The 21,911-nt window shown below is 41.6% G+C and overlaps 3 protein-coding genes across 3 annotated transcripts; 2 read left to right on the top strand and 1 right to left on the bottom strand.

Annotated features, from left to right (window-relative positions):
* The first annotated feature begins 22 nt into the window (after positions 1-22).
* Positions 23-2,370, top strand: LOC122875406 (P2Y purinoceptor 3-like). The gene is made up of 2 exons (XM_044194471.1): positions 23-230; positions 514-2,370. Exons 1-2 carry the CDS (start codon positions 165-167, stop codon positions 1,573-1,575), a joined length of 1,128 nt encoding a protein of 375 aa, XP_044050406.1. The 5' UTR covers positions 23-164; the 3' UTR covers positions 1,576-2,370.
* slc17a6a (solute carrier family 17 member 6a) lies at positions 2,072-12,664 on the top strand. Its single transcript, XM_044194440.1, has 12 exons — positions 2,072-2,736; positions 4,167-4,422; positions 4,876-4,994; positions 5,962-6,076; positions 7,076-7,163; positions 7,414-7,500; positions 8,265-8,407; positions 8,493-8,642; positions 9,830-9,962; positions 10,059-10,169; positions 10,265-10,392; positions 10,889-12,664. The coding sequence occupies exons 1-12, from the start codon at positions 2,651-2,653 to the stop codon at positions 11,216-11,218; spliced, it is 1,746 nt and encodes a 581-aa protein (XP_044050375.1). The 5' UTR covers positions 2,072-2,650; the 3' UTR covers positions 11,219-12,664.
* A 3,834-nt stretch (positions 12,665-16,498) lies between these two features.
* Positions 16,499-21,762, bottom strand: fancf (FA complementation group F). Its single transcript, XM_044194474.1, has 2 exons — positions 21,676-21,762; positions 16,499-21,397 (listed from the first exon to the last, which is right to left on the bottom strand). Exon 2 carries the CDS (start codon positions 21,339-21,341, stop codon positions 20,316-20,318), a length of 1,026 nt encoding a protein of 341 aa, XP_044050409.1. The 5' UTR covers positions 21,342-21,397; positions 21,676-21,762; the 3' UTR covers positions 16,499-20,315.
* Positions 21,763-21,911: the final 149 nt, after the last annotated feature.

The following is a 21,911-nucleotide window of genomic DNA, read 5'->3' as shown; positions in this document are numbered from 1 at the left end:
ATTGTTGGCCATGTGTAGATCAGTCCTAAATACTGTGGACCACCGGCTCCTTCGCTGAGGACATGAAAGTTGCCGTTCACATAACAGATGGCCCGAGAGAACACTGATAACTATTCAGTGTTTGTTCACACTGGTGGGTGTGTTTTACACCAAAATATGTTGGCATGGTTGTTTCACTTGGCACACAGAGAAGCCTCTGTAACAAAGACATGGGCAACACTCAGGTTCAGGTAGGTTGGAAAGGTTCACTGTGATTTTAAACATTTTATCTGTCAGGTTAAGAGATTTATGAAACAACAAATCTAGATTTTCAACAGTATTGTAAATATGACAAAGGATGGTTAAGCTTAGTGTGTGTTTCTATTAGGGCAAATACCTGCCCATGTCTTTAATGTTTTTAAAGTTTTTACACTGAAATGAAAGTTTAGATGAAGAAAGTGAGGATACAAGTTATCTTGTAATATATCTCCACTGTAAACTCCATGTTGAACCTCTGTGCTCATGACCATCCAGCCTCCAGAGGAAGCCTTCTGCGACCTGAACACACATCAAGGTTTACCGGTGGTCCAGCTCTACGTGATGCCGTCCGTTTTCCTGGCGGTGTTGATCCTCGGGCTTCCCCTCAACCTGCTCTCCCTCTGGGTTTTCTTCCAGCGGCTGCGGCGCTGGACCCGCAGCACGGTGTTCCTCTTCAACCTGACCCTGGCTGACACCTCGTGGCTGCTGGCCTTGCCTTACCTCATCAACTACCATCTGGACCAGCTGTACTGGAAGCTGGGGCTGCCGCTCTGCAGGGTCGTGAGGATGTTCTACCACAACTACTTCTACCTCAGCATCTTCTTCGTCACCTGCATCAGTGTGGACCGTTACCTGGCCATCGTGCACCCGCTGCGCTCTCTGGTGCTGCTGGGCCGGAGGCAGACCTGCCTGCTGTGTGTGGCGGTCTGGGTGGCCACTCTGGTCCTCAGCATACCCGTTGCCAGTATGACTCTGATCCAGACGTGCCCTGGGAGCAACCGCACCGTCTGTACCCTGTACATACTGCTCAGTGACACCGGGGAGAGCCTCCCCTATTCCCTCTTTTGCACCATCATCGGCTTCCTCTTCCCGCTGCTCTCCATCTGCTACTGCGGCCTGCGCAGTGTCAGAGAGCTGCGCCACCGGCCGTGCCGCCCCGACCGGCACAACAAGCAGCGGCGGCTCCGGCGGGTCCTGAGCACAGCGCTGGTTCTCTTTGCCTTGTTTTACCTGCCGTACCACCTGAGCCGGAACGCCGCTATCGTGATGCGGGCAGTCTACCCTCACAACCCCGCCTCCTGGCGGCACGCAGACCTGGCCTTCGCCCTGGAGATGTGCTTCTGCAGCCTCATCACCTGCGTTAACCCTCTGTTCAGCTGCTTCATAGGCCGCCAGTTCAGGAAGGAGTTTCACTGCACTTTTGCTGCCATGTTTTCCCAGTGTCCAGGCACGCAGGTGGCGTCAGTGATATCTAAGCGGACCCGGGTGACGGTGAAGACACGGCAGGGGATGGCTACTGTCACACCTGTGTGCACACTGCCTCCAGCTAGATCCTAATGAGCTGTAGAAATGTCAATTAAAAATCTTCTTTGTCTAGTACTTGTGTCAAACAGCATTACACTGTATAGAGCCTTTTATGTCGTTTGTTTAATCACCTGTGTTCAAGATAAATACACTATGATTTCCAGTCTCCTTTATTTCATTTCATCTCATGTGTTGAGGTTTGGTCTCCTTAACTTCCTGACACAACACTGCCTCTGCGTGGTTGACTGCTTACTGTACTTTACAGTCTGGTTCCACATGCGTGAATAGCATTTTTTTTTCTTTTATTCAGTGAAAAATAGTAGAATCCCCTGTTTATTCAATTTAGTGAAAACAAATCTTTCTGCATATTTGTCCTGAAGCTGTAACACTGTCTGTAGTGTAGGTTAAACCAAAACCGGGAAATAACCGGATGTAGAGGGTAGAGGGGGGATCATTGCTTTGTGCCTGCTGCAGCAAGTGATTTATAAGTGGTCGGAGCTCATCCTGAAATCCCTTTCTATTAGATGTAAGTGAAGGAGAGAGGTTGTGCAATTGGCATTAGTCGCCGTCGACAGGTTTTGAAGTAGTAATTGAATTAGAGGAGGGGCGCTGCTCGGAGCTGCTGACAGGTAGATGAGCTGCGCGCTGTCCGCGGTGCTGAAACCTCCTCCGGCTGCTGCCTCACCGGAGATCCTCACCTCAGATTAGACCGGAGCTCCGCTAACCTGCACCGGCTGAAGGTCCTCACCTTTTCCACGTCGAGTTCTCAAAGAATACTGAAAAAAAAAAACTTCAACTTTTTATTTTCTGTTTGGCTGTTTCCTAATCGCTGACTGGATCTTAAAATGGCACTGCATGGATTAACATTGCGCAAGGCAAAAGCGGACTTATTTGACTGCTGTTTTGTGACTGTGAAACCAGCCCTTTCAGACTGAACGTGTTTCGCCTCTTTCTCCATTTTCTGGCTCATCTTTTTTAAAGGACTTCGAGACGTTTTCTGCTTAAAAGATCGAGGCGCGTTATTTGGATTAATATCTTAACAATATGATCATTAATGCAGCACTTCCATTTGTTATAGTGTTATAGATTTTTTTAAGATAGTTTGGATATGGAGCCAGGCAAGGAGAAAGCTGCCCCTACCACTAAAGAGGGACTAAAACAAATCGCAGGAAAGGCCCTCGGGAACCTGTACAGGTAAGGCGAAGAAATTGTCATTTCTGCATGTCTTTTAATCACAGAATTATATCTGTTATGAGAAATTAAAGATAGAAAATATCCTGTGATATCATCACACATAAAACAAAGCACTGGCTTTAAATGTCTGAACCACAATGAAATGAAGAGGGAAATCTCTTCTTAATGAGCTCAGTCACGGAAAGGATGCTGAAAGCAGAGTCGTGTGGCCCCAATATTTAAGAATCAGATATTTCCCTGGAGGATGATCCCCTCCACCAGCAGCTGTGGGTGTTTTTTAATAATTAATGAAACAGAGCGAGTCGTGACACAAGGTCTGAGGATATCTATTACCTTATGTATCCATCTGTATTAATTCAAGATCGATGGACTTCATATCCATTGACTTCCTACATTCTTTATGTCACAAGGACCTACATGAAATCTAGTCCGAAAGGAAAACTGATGACTGTCTGTAAAGCAGATACAGATATTCAGTGTAAAATCAGAGTAGGGGAGCAGAGGAACAGCTTTTCAGATGTATACAATTTCATTATTTTAATTCTCATTGGAAATACGAATAAAATGGCTATTGGTTGAATATTAAGCCGGGATTTGTTTTTGGGTTTTTTTTACACAAATCATCTGGAAACACGTACATTTTCTAAAATATCCATATTTTAGATGAACATTTGTGTAGGCACACATCTTTTTCGTTTATGTTTTGGTCCTAAAATGGTTTTCAGTTGTTGAAAACTGCACGGCAAACACAGAAACGTGACCCAAGGCTTTGCAAGAAAAAAAAATCTGTTGGTTTCATTGAAGGTGTAGCAGGCCTGTTATTACACTGGATGAGGCCTTCACATTTCAGTGTTTAGTTTTTAAATCAACCTCACATTTCTTTGTACACATTTCAAGTGAAAGACAAGGAAAAATGCCGACGCCACATTTATTAGAGCTAATTAAAAAATAAAAAGGGCAAAATTAACTCTAAACAACGATGATGCTGATATTGCTGCAATGCGGTATTAAGGTCATTTTCTCTTCGTTTGCCAACGAGCCTTTCTTTTATAGAAACATGGACAATTTCAGCAGGGAACGAAAAAACTAGGGAGCAGCCTTTGAGGGGCTTGAGCCAAATTAAAAGAAGAAAATAAAGACATTGTCAAGGCCTGTCGTAGAAAGAGCACAACATAGGTGAGGGATGAAAGCCAATTGTCTCTGTAGCATGAGCTGCAAATAGCCTGTAAGAGGCATATGAATAAATACATGAGTACATACAGGGGATTTTGAGCTGCTGCTTTTGCAGAAAATCAACGAAATTACACATTTCCCACTGATGGTTCTCGCTTCTGCTTCCTTTAAAAGTAGCCTGGATGTTTGATTTCATACATCCAAGTGTCGACATTGAATTTAACCTAAAACGAGCATATAATCGGCTTGTCGTGCAGGAGGCTGGAAAAGCGGCAGCAGACAGGTGAGGCGATCGAGCTGACGGAGGATGGTAGACCCTCGGCGGAGCAGCAGCGGAAGGCGCCCCTGTGTGACTGCACATGCTTCGGGCTTCCGCGCAGATACATCATCGCTATGCTGAGCGGGCTCGGCTTCTGCATCTCCTTCGGTATCCGGTGTAACTTGGGTGTGGCTATCGTCAGCATGGTCAATAACAGCACAATCCATCAAAACGGCAAGATCATCATCAAAGAGGTGCCTGTAAACTCCGCCCCGTTACACCCCACGAGCCTGTTTGATAGGTGATGAGGGCCAGAGCCAAAACCAAACACACCTGGAGAACCTCAGCTGAGTCAATATGTGCTTTGAAATTGTATTTCGGGTCTTGGGCCTGTATATCATAGTAAGAAGAAGCAGTTAGTGTAGTATTTTTATTTATAATTTTCATGAAAATCTGCATATTTTGTGCCTTAATTAGTTGATCGATCACCTTATACACCCACCGGTGTCGCGGCAAAGGTATAAAAGCATCAAATAAAATAAATCTGATATCTTTCTGAAAATGTTTTCCACACTCAGTATTTCACACTTGGATAAGTAGCATTTTGATTACACTTTTAACGAATATGTTTCACCCTGTTACACATTTTTACCGGAGGAAAATGGAAAAGTAACTCATTAAAATGTGCCTTTATTTGTGTCTGAAAGAAAGCGAAATTCAACTGGGACCCAGAGACCGTGGGGATGATTCATGGATCCTTCTTCTGGGGCTACATAGTTACTCAGATTCCGGGAGGGTATATCTCCTCAAGACTGGCTGCAAACAGGTAACTGTTAAACGGTGAGGGTGGGGTATGAAGAAGGAGATTTGTAAATATCCGTTTCTCTGTCGTACATATGTCCCTGTTTTAATTTATAAGGTAGGTATTATCTGTGCTAGTCAGTCAGTGGATGTCGGTCTCATGGTTTGAAGAAAGGAGTCTGACCTCACAGCAGATGAACTGGGGATTTGGCTGATGCCCGCCAGGCGTGCCTCCTCATGTTAATGAGCTCCCATGGGACCACCATGCCTAATCCTTTATGTTCAGAGGCATGGCAACCACATCAGCCAAAGCCCTGTGTGAAATGCGGTTCTAAGTAATGATTGCAGTTTGCTCTCAATGGCCATACCGCCTCTATACCACATTATTTAAACTAACGACTGATGAGTCAGCTACAGTTAGACAAAAGGAACAGCGCAAATGTGCAACAAAGAACAATAAGTCTGTAAAAAAAACTGTAGAAAAAAAAATTATAACAACGAATCTGTAAAATCCGTATTCGAAAGGCATGTAAATGTAACAGTGATGATATAGATAAAAAAGCTACCAAAGTAAGATAAGGTCGCTGTATAAGTCCTTGTAGATCAACATTATTGGATTGTTAGATTTTTCATGAGGGAAATGGAGCCTAAATAAGATGCAAATCTTTTGAAGAGCTTCATCATGCCAAGTCAGCTGAGCCCACTGATGCCTTCTGCTGCAAACACCTCCTCTCCTCACTCTCCTGGAAACTGAATAACTGCCTGTTGTGTGTGTGGCATCCAATTAGGATTGCTTTATCTTCCTTATCGGTGTTTATTCTTCCAGTATGTAGTAAAGAATCATACAGTATAACATTGTATACTGGATATTTAATGACGTATTTAAATTTGGGCTTGGTAATTATCAATATTGCTGCAGTGTATCTTGTTCAATGAGATGATCTTGTTTTGATAATATTCGGACAAATAATCCCAACACACTGTTTATCCAGAGTTTTCGGGGCTGCCATCGTGCTGACATCCACCCTGAACATGTTCATTCCCTCTGCCGCCCGGGCGCACTATGGATGTGTCATCTTTGTGAGGATATTACAAGGGCTGGTGGAGGTACTGATTCACTGTTTGCACATCACATCTTGACCTTCAAAAGACTCAGAAATGATGCCTCATTATCAAGCTGAGAGCTAAACTCGATCCCTAATGAAATTGTCCTGACATTCTGTATTTGACAATGTTTTACAGAAATCCTCTGTTCATACTGAACTCCCTGGCTTTCTGTTTGAATGTGCACTGGAAAATGAAGCCCATTATGTATCAGTTCCATTCATTATACTGTATACAACTGTCAGATTAGTTCACAAGCATCAAACAGCACAAAGCCCTGAATAGCAGGGCTTATGTATGTTGGTTTAGCTGGCCAACACAGCTCCATGTTGACATAAAAAACACTTGATGCAGGCGGCTCCCACAGCTCAACAGAAAATATTTCAGAGAGAGATGCTATTATCAGACTGAAGGTCATCCTCTTTTGTAATTTTGTTTTGCTGCACACTGTCGTTTCAATAGCAGCTCATGACCATTGAGAGAAAGAGAGCCTCCTGTGTTCAGCGCCCATCGACTTATTATTGCAAATTAAACATTAGCATTTCAGGGTGTCTCCCACTGCAAGCCCCAGCAATTTGTGTCTATCAGTAGTTGATTGTATGCCACTTAGTGTGTAATGAAGATTTAATGGGAGCAATTCAGGGTTTTTTTCATGAAGTGGGTAGTCAGCTTGAATTTGCACTGACTCACACCTAACCCATTAGTCTCTGTTAGAAAGGTCAGCCACAATGCACGTCAGTTTGTCTGTTATTAACTACAATTTGTCTTGTACGCCTTTGGCAAATGAGAACGGACTGCGTCAGTCAAGCAGAATACCTTTACCTGTAAATTCTGATTGAGTGAAAGTGGATGAACATATGTAAAATTCATTGATTCATTTAACAAATCAAACAGTTTACAGGAAGATTACATGCCTCAAATTGAGAAAAGCATTATAAGGTTCATGGGAAATGATTCACGTGTGTTCATACTGTGACTGTAATGCCATTTGTCACTGTGCAGGGAGTGACTTATCCAGCCTGCCATGGGATCTGGAGTAAATGGGCTCCACCGCTGGAAAGAAGTCGTCTGGCAACCATCTCCTTCTGTGGTACAAAATCTACACACACAGTCATGTTTCTGTGAAAATGCAAAATTGGCTCATTAGTGTCATAGATTTTATCATCATATTACTTCACGCACTGAAATGCAGGTTTAGAATGACAAAATATTGCTCCTAATATGTGTGTGTACTGAACGTGTACTGAACACATTTGTCACTAAACACTGGGACAACGCTGCTCTCTGAATAAGCAGTCAGGATCAAATTCTGCGCCGTCATAATATTTTGTCTTGCTCAGGATCCTACGCTGGTGCAGTGATAGCCATGCCTCTGGCTGGGATCCTGGTCCAGTACACAGGATGGTCCTCGGTCTTCTATGTGTATGGTGAGTCTCACTGTCATGGGTTGATTTAATTTAAACACCGTAAAGTGAGACTATGTAACTTTTAAAAGAAAAAAACAACACAATCTCTTTCTTACAAATGAAAAGTTGAATTCATAAGCAATAAGTCGCACCCTTGCTCAAAACAATACACTCAGGAGTTTTGCTGCTGCAGCCTTGCATGGTCTGGTATGACCAATAGCTTATGGTGGCTAATGTCAGCTAACATTAGCAAACTTTGGACAGATATTGTTGTGTAGTTTGCTTTCTTTATGACTCTTCTCTGTGCTACTGTTACATACGTTTTAGCATTTACTATTATCACATAATTGTGATGTGGCTGCTGTTCACTTACTGTAAGTTACATACTGTCTGGCTTTAACATACAGTTTTCCCCTTTTAATTCCTCTTAAGTATCTTTAAGGTTGGACAAATTATCTTATTCCTCACTGACAGCATCATATAGCCTACTGTAATAATCTGCAACAGCTTGTTCCAGCTGTTACATGATGTTTACGCTGAGTAAAATATTGTTTGTTATGGCTGCACCATTCTATCAAATGGAAATATTCTATATATCGTGTGCATAATTTTATACACATTTCCCCAAAATTCAGTCTGACATATTTGGTATCTTTGAAAACTTTGGGATCTCTAAAATTTAAAATAAAGTTCTGTGGGTCTGAGCAATGTTTGGCTGCACAGTATGACATTGTAATGACTGACGTGTTTGATTCTTGATGGCATCACTCACATGATCTGTTCAGGATGCTTTGGGATATTTTGGTACATGTTCTGGATCTTGGTGTCCTACGAGAGCCCAGCGGAGCACCCGACCATCACTGACGAGGAGCGCCGTTACATCGAGGAGAGCATTGGTGAAAGTGCCCAGCTGATGGGCGCAATGGAAGTGAGTTCTCAATTCGTATATCCCTTGATTTGTAACACCACGCCAAGTGCTGTTCATCCAGCTGATTCTCTGTTTGTTTTAACAGAAATTCAAGACCCCCTGGAGGAAGTTCTTCACCTCCATGCCCGTCTATGCAATCATTGTGGCCAACTTCTGCAGGAGCTGGACCTTTTATCTGCTCCTCATCAGCCAGCCTGCATACTTTGAAGAGGTGTTTGGCTTTGAAATCAGCAAGGTAAATACATCCCTTAAAAACGTGACAATGTGAAAGGGGTCGCTCATAGTGATGAGCCTACAGAGAATTATCACCCGAATCTGCAGCTCCGCTTTATGGAGGTTTACAATGAGTTTCAGTTCATTATTTTCCAGTCCACAACTTTACTGTTTTGGTTCAGTCTCATCGCTCTCATAGCATCGTTTTCGGTGGCAGCAGGCAGCTGTTTTCAGCAGAAATGCTCTAAAAACCCACTGTACACTACCTGCTCAGCACCAAACGGCAGACAGACACAGTTAGCGATTAGCTGGTGAACATAGTGGAGCATTTAGTAGCTAAAGATCCAGATATTTCCCTCAGGAGCTGGTGGAGACTAAAAACAGAGCTAAAAGAGAGTGAATATTGGACTTACATTCATCAGGTGGATACAAACACAACTTCAAATAAATGTTGCTCCGTAACTGCTGGATGTGTAAATAAGCAACTGTTCACCATATCAACATAAAAGCTGATGAAATGTCAATGTTGTGTTCACAACGTCGACTACCCACAAGTGGCCAAAAAAATCAGCTGTTGCAGGTTTAAAAATTGCTATTAGACTCAACCTAAAACTAACAGTTTGTGTTAGTTAGTAGTATGAGGGAAACCTCCCAGCATGCACCGGAGAAACAAACTCATGGACATGATTCTCATGTTATGTGTGTTCCTGCTTTAATAGGTGGTGTTAGTCAGGTGTCATTAGTCATTAGCGCAAACTGTGATTGTTGTTGCATGCACGGTTGCATGCACGCTCCCCGATATAAAAACATTTAAATGGTATAATCTTACTCCTTTGGCATATTCTCTCAATTGTTATAAGAAAATAGATATGAAGACATAATGTATTATTTATGGGGGCAAGTTTGCAACGACCGCTTCTGAAAGTGCTGTGTTTTGGTAATTTTCTGATCCTACTGTCCGTGAGTGAATGTGTCAGACAAAGCAACAGATTCCAGTTAATCTTAAAATTTCACAATCTTTACCCTCCCTGAAGAGTGGGAAGCATGAATCAAGCTGGTTTGGCAGCTTCAGGATGGGCTGCTGTGATTACTGCAGGAAATGGAAATGGACACAAAGATTGGGTCTGAGACAGAAAGAAACACTTTTGTTATGACAGTTTCTTCGTAGTTGTCACATTTGCTTCAGACAAGTGTTTGATGGTTTCTCAGGTTGGAATTGTGTCAGCACTCCCTCATTTGGTCATGACCATCATCGTGCCCTTAGGAGGCCAGTTAGCGGACTACCTGCGGACCCACAACATCATGTCCACCACTATGGTCCGGAAAATCATGAACTGCGGAGGTGAGGCTTTGATATTCAGATCTCTGTCTGTTACCATGATATCGTAGAAGTATTCCTCATCAGTCCATCAGTTAACTGTTGTGTTGTTGTTTTTAGGGTTTGGTATGGAGGCCACTCTTTTATTAGTGGTTGGTTATTCTCACAGTAAGGGGGTGGCCATCTCTTTCTTAGTTCTAGCGGTGGGTTTTAGCGGATTTGCAATATCAGGTAAGTCTCGAAACAATGGATTCTAGTTTGAATTCTGAGTTTTGTGCTATTCAAAAGAGCGCAGAACTCAGAAAATTCCCTCTTTGTTGCTGTAGGTTTCAATGTCAACCATCTAGACATCGCTCCTCGCTACGCCAGCATCCTCATGGGCATATCCAACGGTGTGGGTACCCTGTCTGGGATGGTCTGTCCTCTAATAGTGGGAGCCATGACAAAGAACAAGGTGAGTCATTTCTTATCATACAGTGATGTGAATGTTAATGCAGATGGGAACTTTTAAAGCCCCTGAAAATGTGGTTTCAAATCTTTCATATTTCTCTCTAACATTAAATATTCAAAACCCTAAAGTTTCGGGGGAAAAACATTGTGAGGTATTATTTTAGAGTCCCAGTGAAACGGCATTTATAGCATCTTTCGCTTTGGTACTGTGACGTAACAGATTATGTGGGCAGGGTTTAGTTACTAGAGGGATTTAAATCAAATCCTTCAGATTTTATTGGATTGCTCAGAGTTGTGGAGTGATCTTCATCTACACTTTCCTCACCCGTGTTGTTAGATCAGGAGGAGGATACGTTTTAATGAATATTTTAGACTTCAACCACATTATTTAGAAATGTAAGCAAAGTTTTTGCCAGCTGAAATCCAAACACACACTTACTCTGATACTGCATGAAGTGCAAGCCTGACTCAGCCTGACCAGAAGTGTTTTCTGTCACTAGACCCGGGAAGAGTGGCAGTATGTCTTCCTTATTGCTTCCCTCGTGCATTACGGGGGCGTGGTGTTTTATGGGATCTTTGCATCTGGGGAGAAACAGCCATGGGCTGACCCTGAAGAAACCAGCGAAGAGAAGTGTGGCTTCATTGATGAGGATGAGCTGGCCGAGGAGACAGGCGACATCACGCAGGGTTACGGCACGATGGGCGGTCCGGCTAAAAGCTACGGGGCCACTGCACAGCTCAACGGAGGCTGGGTGCAGGACTGGGATAAGACGGAGGAGTATGTGCAGGAACCGGCGGGAAAGATGTATGCTGAGCGTGGCTACTCTTAAACCAGACAGTCGTGGTGAGTCTGCTTCCAAAAACAGACTCTCACATCACAGATTGCACAAATAAGCATTATCTTAGATATTTAAATCCATTCTTGTGTATTCAAGTAAAACGGTTACTAGTTTCAAAAAGCCAGTGTAAAGAAATAGTTCATTGCAATGCAGAACAATCCTCATTAGATTCTCACGTTTCTCATCACTGACTGTAGGGCTTCACTATACAGAGAGCGGTTGCAAAGATAACTGCAGGCCTATATTGTACTCCTTAGGCACCCAAACCTCATCAATCTACTTGAACAACATGAGCCAGATGACACTGCAGTTGACCATCATATAGGGTCTTTCTCTGAAATACCACTCTTATTGCACTGAAACTATAAGTATTCAAAAACAAGATTCTATTCTGTTTCTCAAATGTGTTTTATGTACTGTATATACCTGTATACTGTTTCTGTGAGACTATTGTGGATTTTGGGTCGTTGATCTGTGTTAACATTAATATAAAAGGCCATATTTTTCATGGACAGTACCTTTTCAGGGAGATGTCTGCTTGCAAAAAAGGGTCTTCTTCTTCTCAAGCGAGGCCTATAATACACTATGACAAAAATAGCGTGAGTGAAGTGGAACCGTAGAGTTTTAGTGTGTGTTTGTTGCATGAATTTGCTCAGATCAATGTTTCAGATGCAGCCGCCTCACAGTCATTGATAATCCTCATTCAGCCTGCTGCTTTGTTCTTAGATAACTGTCTTCTGCCATTATAAATAGTAAGATTAACTTCAATAATCAGGTTCCAGTTGTGATGTGAGACAAATCAAAAAAGTTTTGAAGGCGATTGCTCAGAAGACATTGTTTATTGATGTTTGGTGTGCACTACAATAAATTTTGTGTACCAGCTGCCACCCATCACATTCTGTTTTGTAATGTAATGCTGGCTTGCTGTATCTAACTGTAATTGTTTTGGAGTCATGTGATGATCAACATTAAGATGTGTGTTTTAACAAATTATTAGTGTCTGGAGAGTCCAGCTTTAACGCTCATGATGCATTTTCACAGCGAGGAATGCAGTACTGTATATGAACAACCAGGTTTTTGTGATCTCTTAGTGTTTCTTGGTTCTCATTGTCACAAAAAGTACTTTATTGACACTCTGATATTGTCACGTTTGAGTGGACCACATGAATTAATAGATGGCTCCTCCACCTGACTTTATTTGCTATTTGAACACTTTCTTCATTTGCTGTGTGAAATCTACAAGGATGTTAAAAATATATGAATATTTAAGAATGTTTAAGACCAAAAGATGCTATTACGGCTTTGTGCCTAAGTTTATGTAAACAGATAAATGTGATTTTATGGCTTCTAATATTGTGTTTAATGAAGAGGTATGTTGATGTCAAAAAGTGTTATAAAATACTCATATCATTTTATAAAAAAAACAACCAAAAGTCATGTTTTTGTCATTCTTAGTCATCTTTTCATCTTGTGTATTGCTGTTTATTTGAGGGTTCATCCTCAGAGACTGGAGGCAGAGTACCTGACCAGTTAACTACCTTCTCCAATCAGCGGCGCGCATCTCCTATTCTCTCCACATTCCTCATTAGTAAATCAATGGCTGAGGTCTCTGGAGTCCAGGGGAGAGTATTGGATCCTGTAACTTGGTAATTGGCAAAAGTAGAGAGAACAACAATGTCAATGCTATTACTGGAGTTTACATCCCTACAAACTGGGATCATTGTCTGTCTTCCCAAAGAGTCCTGACTTTAATATGCAATGTAAAATCTTCTGCAGAGGTGCGATGTAGGGGCATAAAAGTGTGATGAATCTATTAAATCTCTCAGCAGCATCTCACACTTTACTGAATTGCACAGGAAAAAGAAAGATCAGAGGCACGACTGAAAAAGAAACACACTGAGAATGTAAGGTGTGTAATGTAGAATATTATACATGCGGCACACCCTGTCTTCCCTCAGTGTGTCCTCCACTACACAGCTGAGGTCAACAGTGCTACATGCTCACATTCAAATATTGACCCAGCTCCTGCATTAAATCTAATCGTGTGACAAATCAATACTGTTTAACTCTGGAGCGTGTTGGAGTTTTAAAACAAAAATGCTTCTAATGAATGTTTGAATTCAGCATAAAGGAAGGTTTTGCTATCTTTATAGTTATCACTGTATTTCCTAGTTAGTTTTTCATGTTTGCTAGAAAAACAATGAACATAAACACTAAATTAAAACACATAGCGTATAAGACATTGATGATCATTACGTTGCATACACAGTTCATTTACATTTTAATCAAATACTTGATGTAACTTATAATGGGTGCAGCCGTAGAATAAGATTCGATTCCTATATTATCACAAGCAACCATTAGAAACAAATGCAAAGGGTCACAGTTGAAATACTGACTTTACAAGGTGAAACCTGAATGCAACTTTAAGGGCATCCAATGAAAATCAGTAACAGCATTTTCTATTTTAAATATTAGGATGAGTTTGTTTAGGTTTTAACGATTGCATGAAAGTCAGGCTAAAAAACCCCAACTCATTTGACCTAAAAATTTATTATGAAAAGAAAGAATTAAGAAAATAAAAGTAGATTAGTATTAATCTTACCTGATAAAAGTCAATTAAATAAGAGACTATTACAAAGCAAAAACAAAGCAAAAATCTGTGGCAAAATACTAGAAAATAAAAAATACAATATGACATACTGTATGTAGTGCATATAAAATATTATATTTGTTTTATAGTGGCATATTGATATCTAGATCCCATATGTACAGAGGATATTGTAAGCTTGCACACGAGTATGTGCAGAATGTACTAAATTGTCTATACAGTTCCAAATGGAAGAATTCACAAATAATTCCCTCCCTGTTGAACCCCACATTCAGGGAGTCATGACAGAACTGATGGAGGTCTTATGACCCACAATTAAATCTGAAGTCGGAGGTGTACAGAGTGAACAAGAAAGATAATATTACCTTCTGTGGCGCCTCTGTGCTGCTCTGCAGTGTTTCCAACACACCGCTCTGGAGGCCGATAAACTGCAGCCCGTGAGTGAGGTAGTAAATAATTCAGGAAAATATGGCATCCATCCATCCACATGCATCACTCAGAGCTTCCCCCTGCAGCAGGATGGGCTCGATGGTGTGTAGGACTCTGGACATAAAGACCTGGATTCAGACTGTGCCTTTAAGCCGCTGCGGGTGGGAATGAGTCATATGGAGCAGATACAGAATATGAGAATATCCTCTGATGTGTGAGTCCATCATCAGAGGTCTGACCAGCTTCTTGAAGGTTTTGCCACCTGGTAGCCATTAAATGTGGCAGGTTTTCCACATTTCTCTGACTGTAGAACAGGCTGAATAGGATGACTAGGGTGCAGCCTCTTCCCTCTCAACTAAGAAGAAATGATAGACAGGCATGAAGTTTGTGGGGGTGGGTGTTACGCTGTTGACCATCGGTTTAATGCACATGATGGACAGTCGGACTAGTTAATGTGCAGTGGCAGAGTTGAGTCTACAGTAGTCTTGTTCTGTGTTGACTGATGCTTCGATCACAGGAAGCAGCTCCATGTCTGAAACACTTCCAGTAGCAGTGGTGGCAGCAATTACAATAAATCTCAGTTTCTCCTCCGATTATCTGCCCTGCTGAGGAGGGAAACCATTAACGCTCACCGCCGCCTGCTTCTCGGTGCACATGTTAATTTGACAGAAAACACAATTGTGTCACCAGCCACGTGGAACATGTTTTCTCATGCCTAACCAGCCAAAGAGGTCATGGCTGTTGCACCGGTGACATGCCCGTTGGGGAGCGCGGTAATTGGACAAAATCTAGTGTCGACATTTCATTCACAGGTGGAAATTCTACCAGCATTCACCTGCCTCTAACCTCCACCCTCTGTGTTTTTACAGCATCTCAGACTTCTCAGTCATTGTGATGTTGTTGGTGCTGTTTGCCTGGGTGTGTAGTCATGAGGGTGAGTGAAGGGGGATTGAGTAGTTGTCAGTCGGTGGGGCAGGTGCAGTTTGGCTCCTGGGGGACTGTAATGGGATGAGGCCCAGACAGAATGAGTGTTTGATGACGGGGTTGCACTCCTCCCCTGGGACTCTGCCTGCACGCAATTATCCTCCTGATCCCCTCTCGCTTCTCTAGTCTAAATCCCAAACTGTACATAACAATCCCTCCACGCTGCTGCCTGAATATCCTTTAATTTACAATCTAAAATTCAACTCCTAATATGCTAAAAGATCAAACAATTATAACCAAAAAATTCAAAGCAGTATTGGAGTAATTACTGTTTTATGACACCCTCCAGCATGACATTATACTACCTCCGGGCAATTGAATTTACAAACGCCTCCTTTTCCTCCCCTGCTAATTGCTTTATTAATGGAGAGCTTGGCACCCCAAATCAGTCTGCCTTACCCGTAATAACATGTTATATGTCTCGGTTCTCCACCCACTGTCACACATACGCAAACTGAAACAAATATTTTTTAAAAGATTGCTGTTTCCAAAATGATTTCTGAAACTTCCCTACATGATGTTGACAAGCTCTTGTTTTTGCAATGAACTTTTGCTTAAAGGACAGTTCACCCCAAATCAGAATTACATATTTTCCCTCTTACCTGTAGTGCTATTTATCCATCTAGATTGTTTGGTGTGAGTTGCCGAGTTTTTTGAATATAATGGCACTAGGTGGCACTCAGCTTATGGTGCTCAAAGCGCCAAAAAAATACATTTGAAAAACTCAACAGCGATGTCTCTTTCCAGAAATCATGACCCAACCCACCACAAGCCGAGTGCCATCTAGTGCCATTATAGATGGATAAATAGCACTACAGGTAAGAGGGAAAACATGTATTTTTGATTTGGGGGTGAACTGTCCCTTTAAGATGCTCAAAACTCTCCCTTTTGTGATATGCAAATGGCGTCCATTGTAAAACATCTCCATCTTGTTTTACCAAACTCAATTTTATTTCGCCCACAGAAATGCAGCAGAGAAACAGTGATGCCTTATAAGGGCTACATTTTCAGATCTGGATATGTGGAAGGAGAATTGCATCTTCCACCATCAGAGGAAGAGAAAGGAGATTGCTACATCCAATTGTTTTTCCTCCACAGAACCTCACAGTTGCATGTGAGGTAATCTATCACAGGTCCTTCCAGTCCCCCTCCCCCGTATCACATTACATTGACAGCTTCATATCCTCCTTTCTACAACATGCTCATATCATGCTCGTATCACACACAGACAAAGGATGAGAGGCTGATGAGATTGTACACGATATTCTCTTTGCTGGCAGTGCTTTGCTTTGAAATCTGGATAAAATGAGGACAGAATTTGCAAATAACAAGGGCAAATATTTTACAGCTTATTGTGTTTTGATCTTCTGCACATAATTTTTCTTTCACATGAAAAAAATAAATCGACATTCCATAATCATAAAATAGCTGCAACTTATAGTGACCTTTCTTTTAGGGCTACTAATGATCATTTTCATAATCGATTCCTCTGCCAATTAGTTTCTGAATGTATCATTTAACCATTTGGCCTATGTAACATCAGAAAACAGTCATCACAATTTCCTAGAGCCCAAGCTGATGTCTTGTTTTGTTCGACTAACAGTTCAAAACCCAAAGATATTTAATTTAATATGTAAAGAGAAGGAAAAGCAGTGCATTTTCACATTTAAGCTTAAACAAGAGAATGTTTGGATTTTTTACTTTAACAATAACTTAAACAATCAATCGACTATCAAAACGGTTGCTGATTAATTTTCTGACGATCGACTAACCGATTAATCATCTAATCAATGCAGCTCTGCTTTGTTTGATTCTTTTTAGTTTTACCAATATGTACAGTAGCCACTGTTTTTTTTCTTCGCATGTGCCAAAATACAGCAGTGTTTCTGCAACCACAGCACCTCGTTGGAGTGTCTGACAGCGCAGTTTTAATGGGACGTCCTGGAGCGGACGATGTGAATTTCTTTCATCCTGTTCTTCACAGAGCAGTAATTTCTGTTTGTCTACGTCTCGATGAGCTCTTTCTAACTGATATTTCTTAGCCATACATTCTAATTTATTTATTTTTATGATGGATATTGTTTTTACTAACAACTGGCACTTCGGGGAACATTTTGTTTTGTTTTTTTATGTATGCAAATACATGAAGGAATGACAATAAAAAAAATCTTGAACAAGCTGCACCAACATTTCATGATTCAGTGGAGACATTACACTTCTCCTGTCATATTAAAACGTCCATCTTTTCCTCACAGCTTCACTTGCGAAAAAAACAAATTAAAGCATCAATCCCCCTTCCTCAGTGCATGCCTGATGATGGTGGCCACTGATCATCAGCATCCTCTGAGTGGGACACAGGTGTGCGGAGGGGCCCTCCTGCCTCTGTGATCCGTCACCGAGGCCAGACAAGGGCCAGGCTGGAGCGGCTTAGGCACGTGCCGAGGGAGGGCTCCCTATTCACACCACCAGATGGGGGCTGGATCTGAGTTTTAATGAACACTATCCTTCACAACCCTTTAGGAGCAGCAGAACAACAGTCGCCCTCAGCACGTCTCACTGCAGTTTGTTACCCCACGCTGACAAAGACCAGTAATACACTGGACAGAATAAAAAACAAATCACTTCACATCCAAATATGATATTTTCTCACTTGGAGGAATACTATATTCATTGTTTAAGAGATTAGCTGCTACTTTTAGTTAGCAGATTTAAGAGACGTCTCCAAGCAAACATCACACATTTAAAGTGGGCTGGTGGTAGATATTATAGGGCTGTGTCGACCTCCTTCTGTTTGAAGTGATACGATAACACAACCCTGTCATTTTACCTTGCAGGTTAAGAGCAGAGGGCAATTTATGAGTCAAAATAACTGGTTGGTAAATACCTGCTGTACGATAGAGGGGTGGTCCTTATAATTAACAAGTGGGACCCTCTGCAAAATGGTTAGTTATATTCAAATAACGCAGCTCCCTGGAACTAAAGATTCTTTGGCATAACATTGACAATAATGGGCTTTCCTTTTTTATTATCAGTAGTCAGACATGTATAAATAATGGGTAAAACGTGTTTTCATTTAGTATAGATTTAGATACAGACATATGACTAAATTGTGGTGTGTTGCTTTTCTTGTAGGCTTCTCATTTGGAGTCAGACAGTAACACCATCTGAATCATCAGTAACACAATCTGAATCATCGCCATGGTTGCTTACCTACTCTGCCAGTTATGTGTAAGGCTGTGAAGAAGAGTGAGAAACACAGAATCGAAAAATTTTAATAATCTGTCAGTGTTCAGTCCCAGAGGCTAAATGATAATGTGCTGCTTGGTAACATGTAAAGGATGAAATGTCCCTTTATTTGTCCACAAATTATTTATATCTCACATTCTTCAATACCGACTGGTTAAAATCTGAGCTACATTAACATGATCTAAATTAAATGAATTTGCATGCATTTATAAACACAGGAGCAGGTGAGATCCCTTCAATCATTGTTGGTTTCCATCCAGCCAAATACATATGTTCCTCATTGGCTGGAAATAAATTGGTTGTGTACATGCTGCCTCTTACTCAGTGACCCTTGTCTGTCTCTACGTGAATTGCTTTCACGGTGTGTTAAACGAGCCGTGGCCGTGTTGGTGTTTCCCTCCACACAGCGGCCGGGTCTCTAATCCGCTCTCTGCCAGAGTTATGTCACACACCAGCTATTGTGGAGGGTTTGATTGAAGACGCCAGATCTGACTAACTGATCCCTCGCCGCAGAGGTGCTGTGACACATGAGCGAGGTCTGAGATGTGTGAATTGGCAGTCTAGTCACATGACTGGCATTAAGCCAGTCAAATTGTTTTTATTCAGACCGAGTGCAGCTTTGTGGTGAAAAAGCAATACTGACAGATGGTGTGTGAGAAGCTGAAAATGATTTTAGGTGTATATAGTTAGAAACAGGTCAATTTGATTACACAAAGCTTTTGCTCTTTTTGCTTATTGCAATTTCTTTATATCCCCAACAATTTACTAGCAGGTCTTTAAATCAAGTTAAGATTATTTTTTCAGGACCTCACAAATCAACTGCTACAGAATGATTTTTAAAAAGCACATCTATAATTAATTGGTAGTAAGGTGGAATTTATCATGCTAAATGAAGCCTTGAATCTCCAGAGACCTATTTATAAAAGTGTAAACTATTCATTGCCTGACAATTACTTTCAACTTAATTCAGTCCGGTCACGTGCTGCTACTGATTACAAAGCAGCATGCGATGCTACCATCTGTCCAAACTCTGCAAGATGTGTATCTTTAACAAATATCCAATTGTACTGAGATAAATAAAATAACTTCCTTATTACAGGGTGCATGGATTAAATTTTACAAAAGTATTTATACTCTGAAAGAAACAGGCTAGTGCAACATATTTTAAAGGCTTAACAGATCCACAAATGTGAGCATTTTTAGAATGTATCCAATATGTTGTGTTTCTGATTCTCTGTTAGCCTGCGTGCAATTACAGTTCACAATATTAATTAAATTATAGTTCACAAGTTATTTTAAATTTAATTTAATTATATTAATTCAATTATAGTTCACAAAAAATGCAGCATAAAGTCAGAGTCAAGAATTTAAATGGAGAAGAAACCTCTGTGAACGACAACTTCAAGAATTGTGTGCTTTTCATGTGTATTCTGCACTGAAAAGACCTGAGGTTGTTTTTATATATGATACGATACAGAGTTTCGGTACTGATACCAAAACATTCAATAAAAGAAACCAAAGTTCTTAAATGTTAAAATTGTCTAAACCCAAGCAGCCGTACAAGAACTTTGCCTAAATAAAATACAGACTAAAACTGAAAAATTACTTTTGAAACGGTCTAAACTGAATACAAATCTGAGCTGCCAGCCTTCCTTGACAGCTTCTAATAATCGGTGCTATGGACACATTTTGTTTGGTATTAAAAAAGTATTGAGGTTTAATACCCAGCCCTAGTCAAACATTACATCAAGATATAAATATACATATAGCTATATTTTGGCCATCTCCTCCAGCTCTGAAGAAGCTCCAAGACTCCAGTCACTTGTTTAATGCTGACAAGAGGTCTCCCCAAACACTCAGACCTCTGACATCAAAGTCTCCATCAGACATTTTCAAAGCATTTAGCTCTTTTTCTACACCGTCCCTCAGAGAGGGACAGACCTCAAACAAGGCCAGAAAGTGCTCTGTCAGTCTCTGGAAGGACACGGTTTGGTTTGTGCTGGTTTGAACCCATTCACCGTCAAATATGCTGTACTCCATATCAGAGGCCCACTTTTTCAGCACATCACAATAAGCATCTCTAAATTTCAGGTGTTCTTTAGCCAGGTCTAACAGAAGTGTAGTAGGCAGTGCAGAACACATGTACTGCAGCACACTGTGTTTTTTCTGCAGCCAGTCCAAGAGAAAGTCCTGCGAAGCAGTTTGTGAGTCTTTTGTTGTCAGCAGAGCTGCAGCGATGACCAGACAGAAATGTTCTGCTGCTCCTTCACATCCCTGGAGGACAGAGTCTAAAAAGTGCTCTGTCTGGCAGGCTTCACTGCCTTGGCTCAGCAGAGCACCCAGCCTCTCCATCAGCATCACCCCCTGCACCTCAGCATCAGCACCAACAGCTGACGAGTGTATGAGAGGACTCAGGACTTTACACGCCGATTTGCACTGAATGATGTGGCTGCACATGCCAGTAACATCCTGATATTCACTCTGCTTGGTGTTTACAGGACTGATAGTGTCAAAGAGTATCTTCATGATGGAGCCGGGAAGCTCAGGATTGCTCAACAGCCCAACAAGCAACAGGTGCTGACACCGGGAGAAGTCCGAGAAGGACACTTCTGTGTAACCAGGGAAGGCAGCTTGTAAACTTTGATTTGTGAGCTGCAGCTGCTTCTCCATAAGCCTCCTGATCGCGGGGTTATTGTGAAACCTGGAAAAGATGTGTTCGCAGTACTGGGCCCAGTGAAAAGCTCTGGACAGAGTTTGTTTATCCCAGTGCTCCACCACACCGCTCTGCGCCGCCGCGGCCAGCAGCTCCGCCGTGCTCGCCAAGTTTTTCAGCACCGCCTCCATGTGGCGCTCTCTGCGTTCAGAGTTCAGCCTCTGAGCGCCGGAGGTGGACACTCACTCTGGAGGAAAGACACAACTTAAACATTCACCCAAACTGTCCTCTGCCGCCGAAAAACGCTAAAACGTTATTGAGTTAGCTAGCGGGTTGGCTAGCTTACAGGTTAGCTAGATTCGAACAACTTCAAGTAAACAAACTAACGTTAATTAGGACTTCCGGTGGCACGTTTCAAAACAAAATCCTTTTCAACAAATATGGTTTTAAGTAACATCTAGCGTTACGCACAAAAGTCAATATCACACATGTGTAAAGGAATATTTTAGTTGCTGTTGTACTCACTTGTCTTTGCCTTTTCTCTCGTCCGGCCGCCTGTTCGTGCCGCCTTTGCCACTGCGCATGCGTACGTGACTGCAAAGATTTGGCCAATTTATTTTCCTTCAAAATAAAAGCCACCGAGTAACTTATTGAAAAGAAATTGCAGAATTGAGGTATAAAGCGAAACTAACTCAGTATACACATATTTCCATTTTCCCATTTTGTTCTTATGTTTATTTTCTGGCTAACATATTTATGTA

This window comes from Siniperca chuatsi, linkage group LG4 (assembly GCF_020085105.1).
Source record: "Siniperca chuatsi isolate FFG_IHB_CAS linkage group LG4, ASM2008510v1, whole genome shotgun sequence".
Lineage (NCBI taxonomy): Eukaryota > Metazoa > Chordata > Actinopteri > Centrarchiformes > Sinipercidae > Siniperca > Siniperca chuatsi.
The sequence above is the reverse complement of the archived record's forward strand: the minus strand, read 5'-3'. Positions and strand labels throughout refer to the sequence as shown.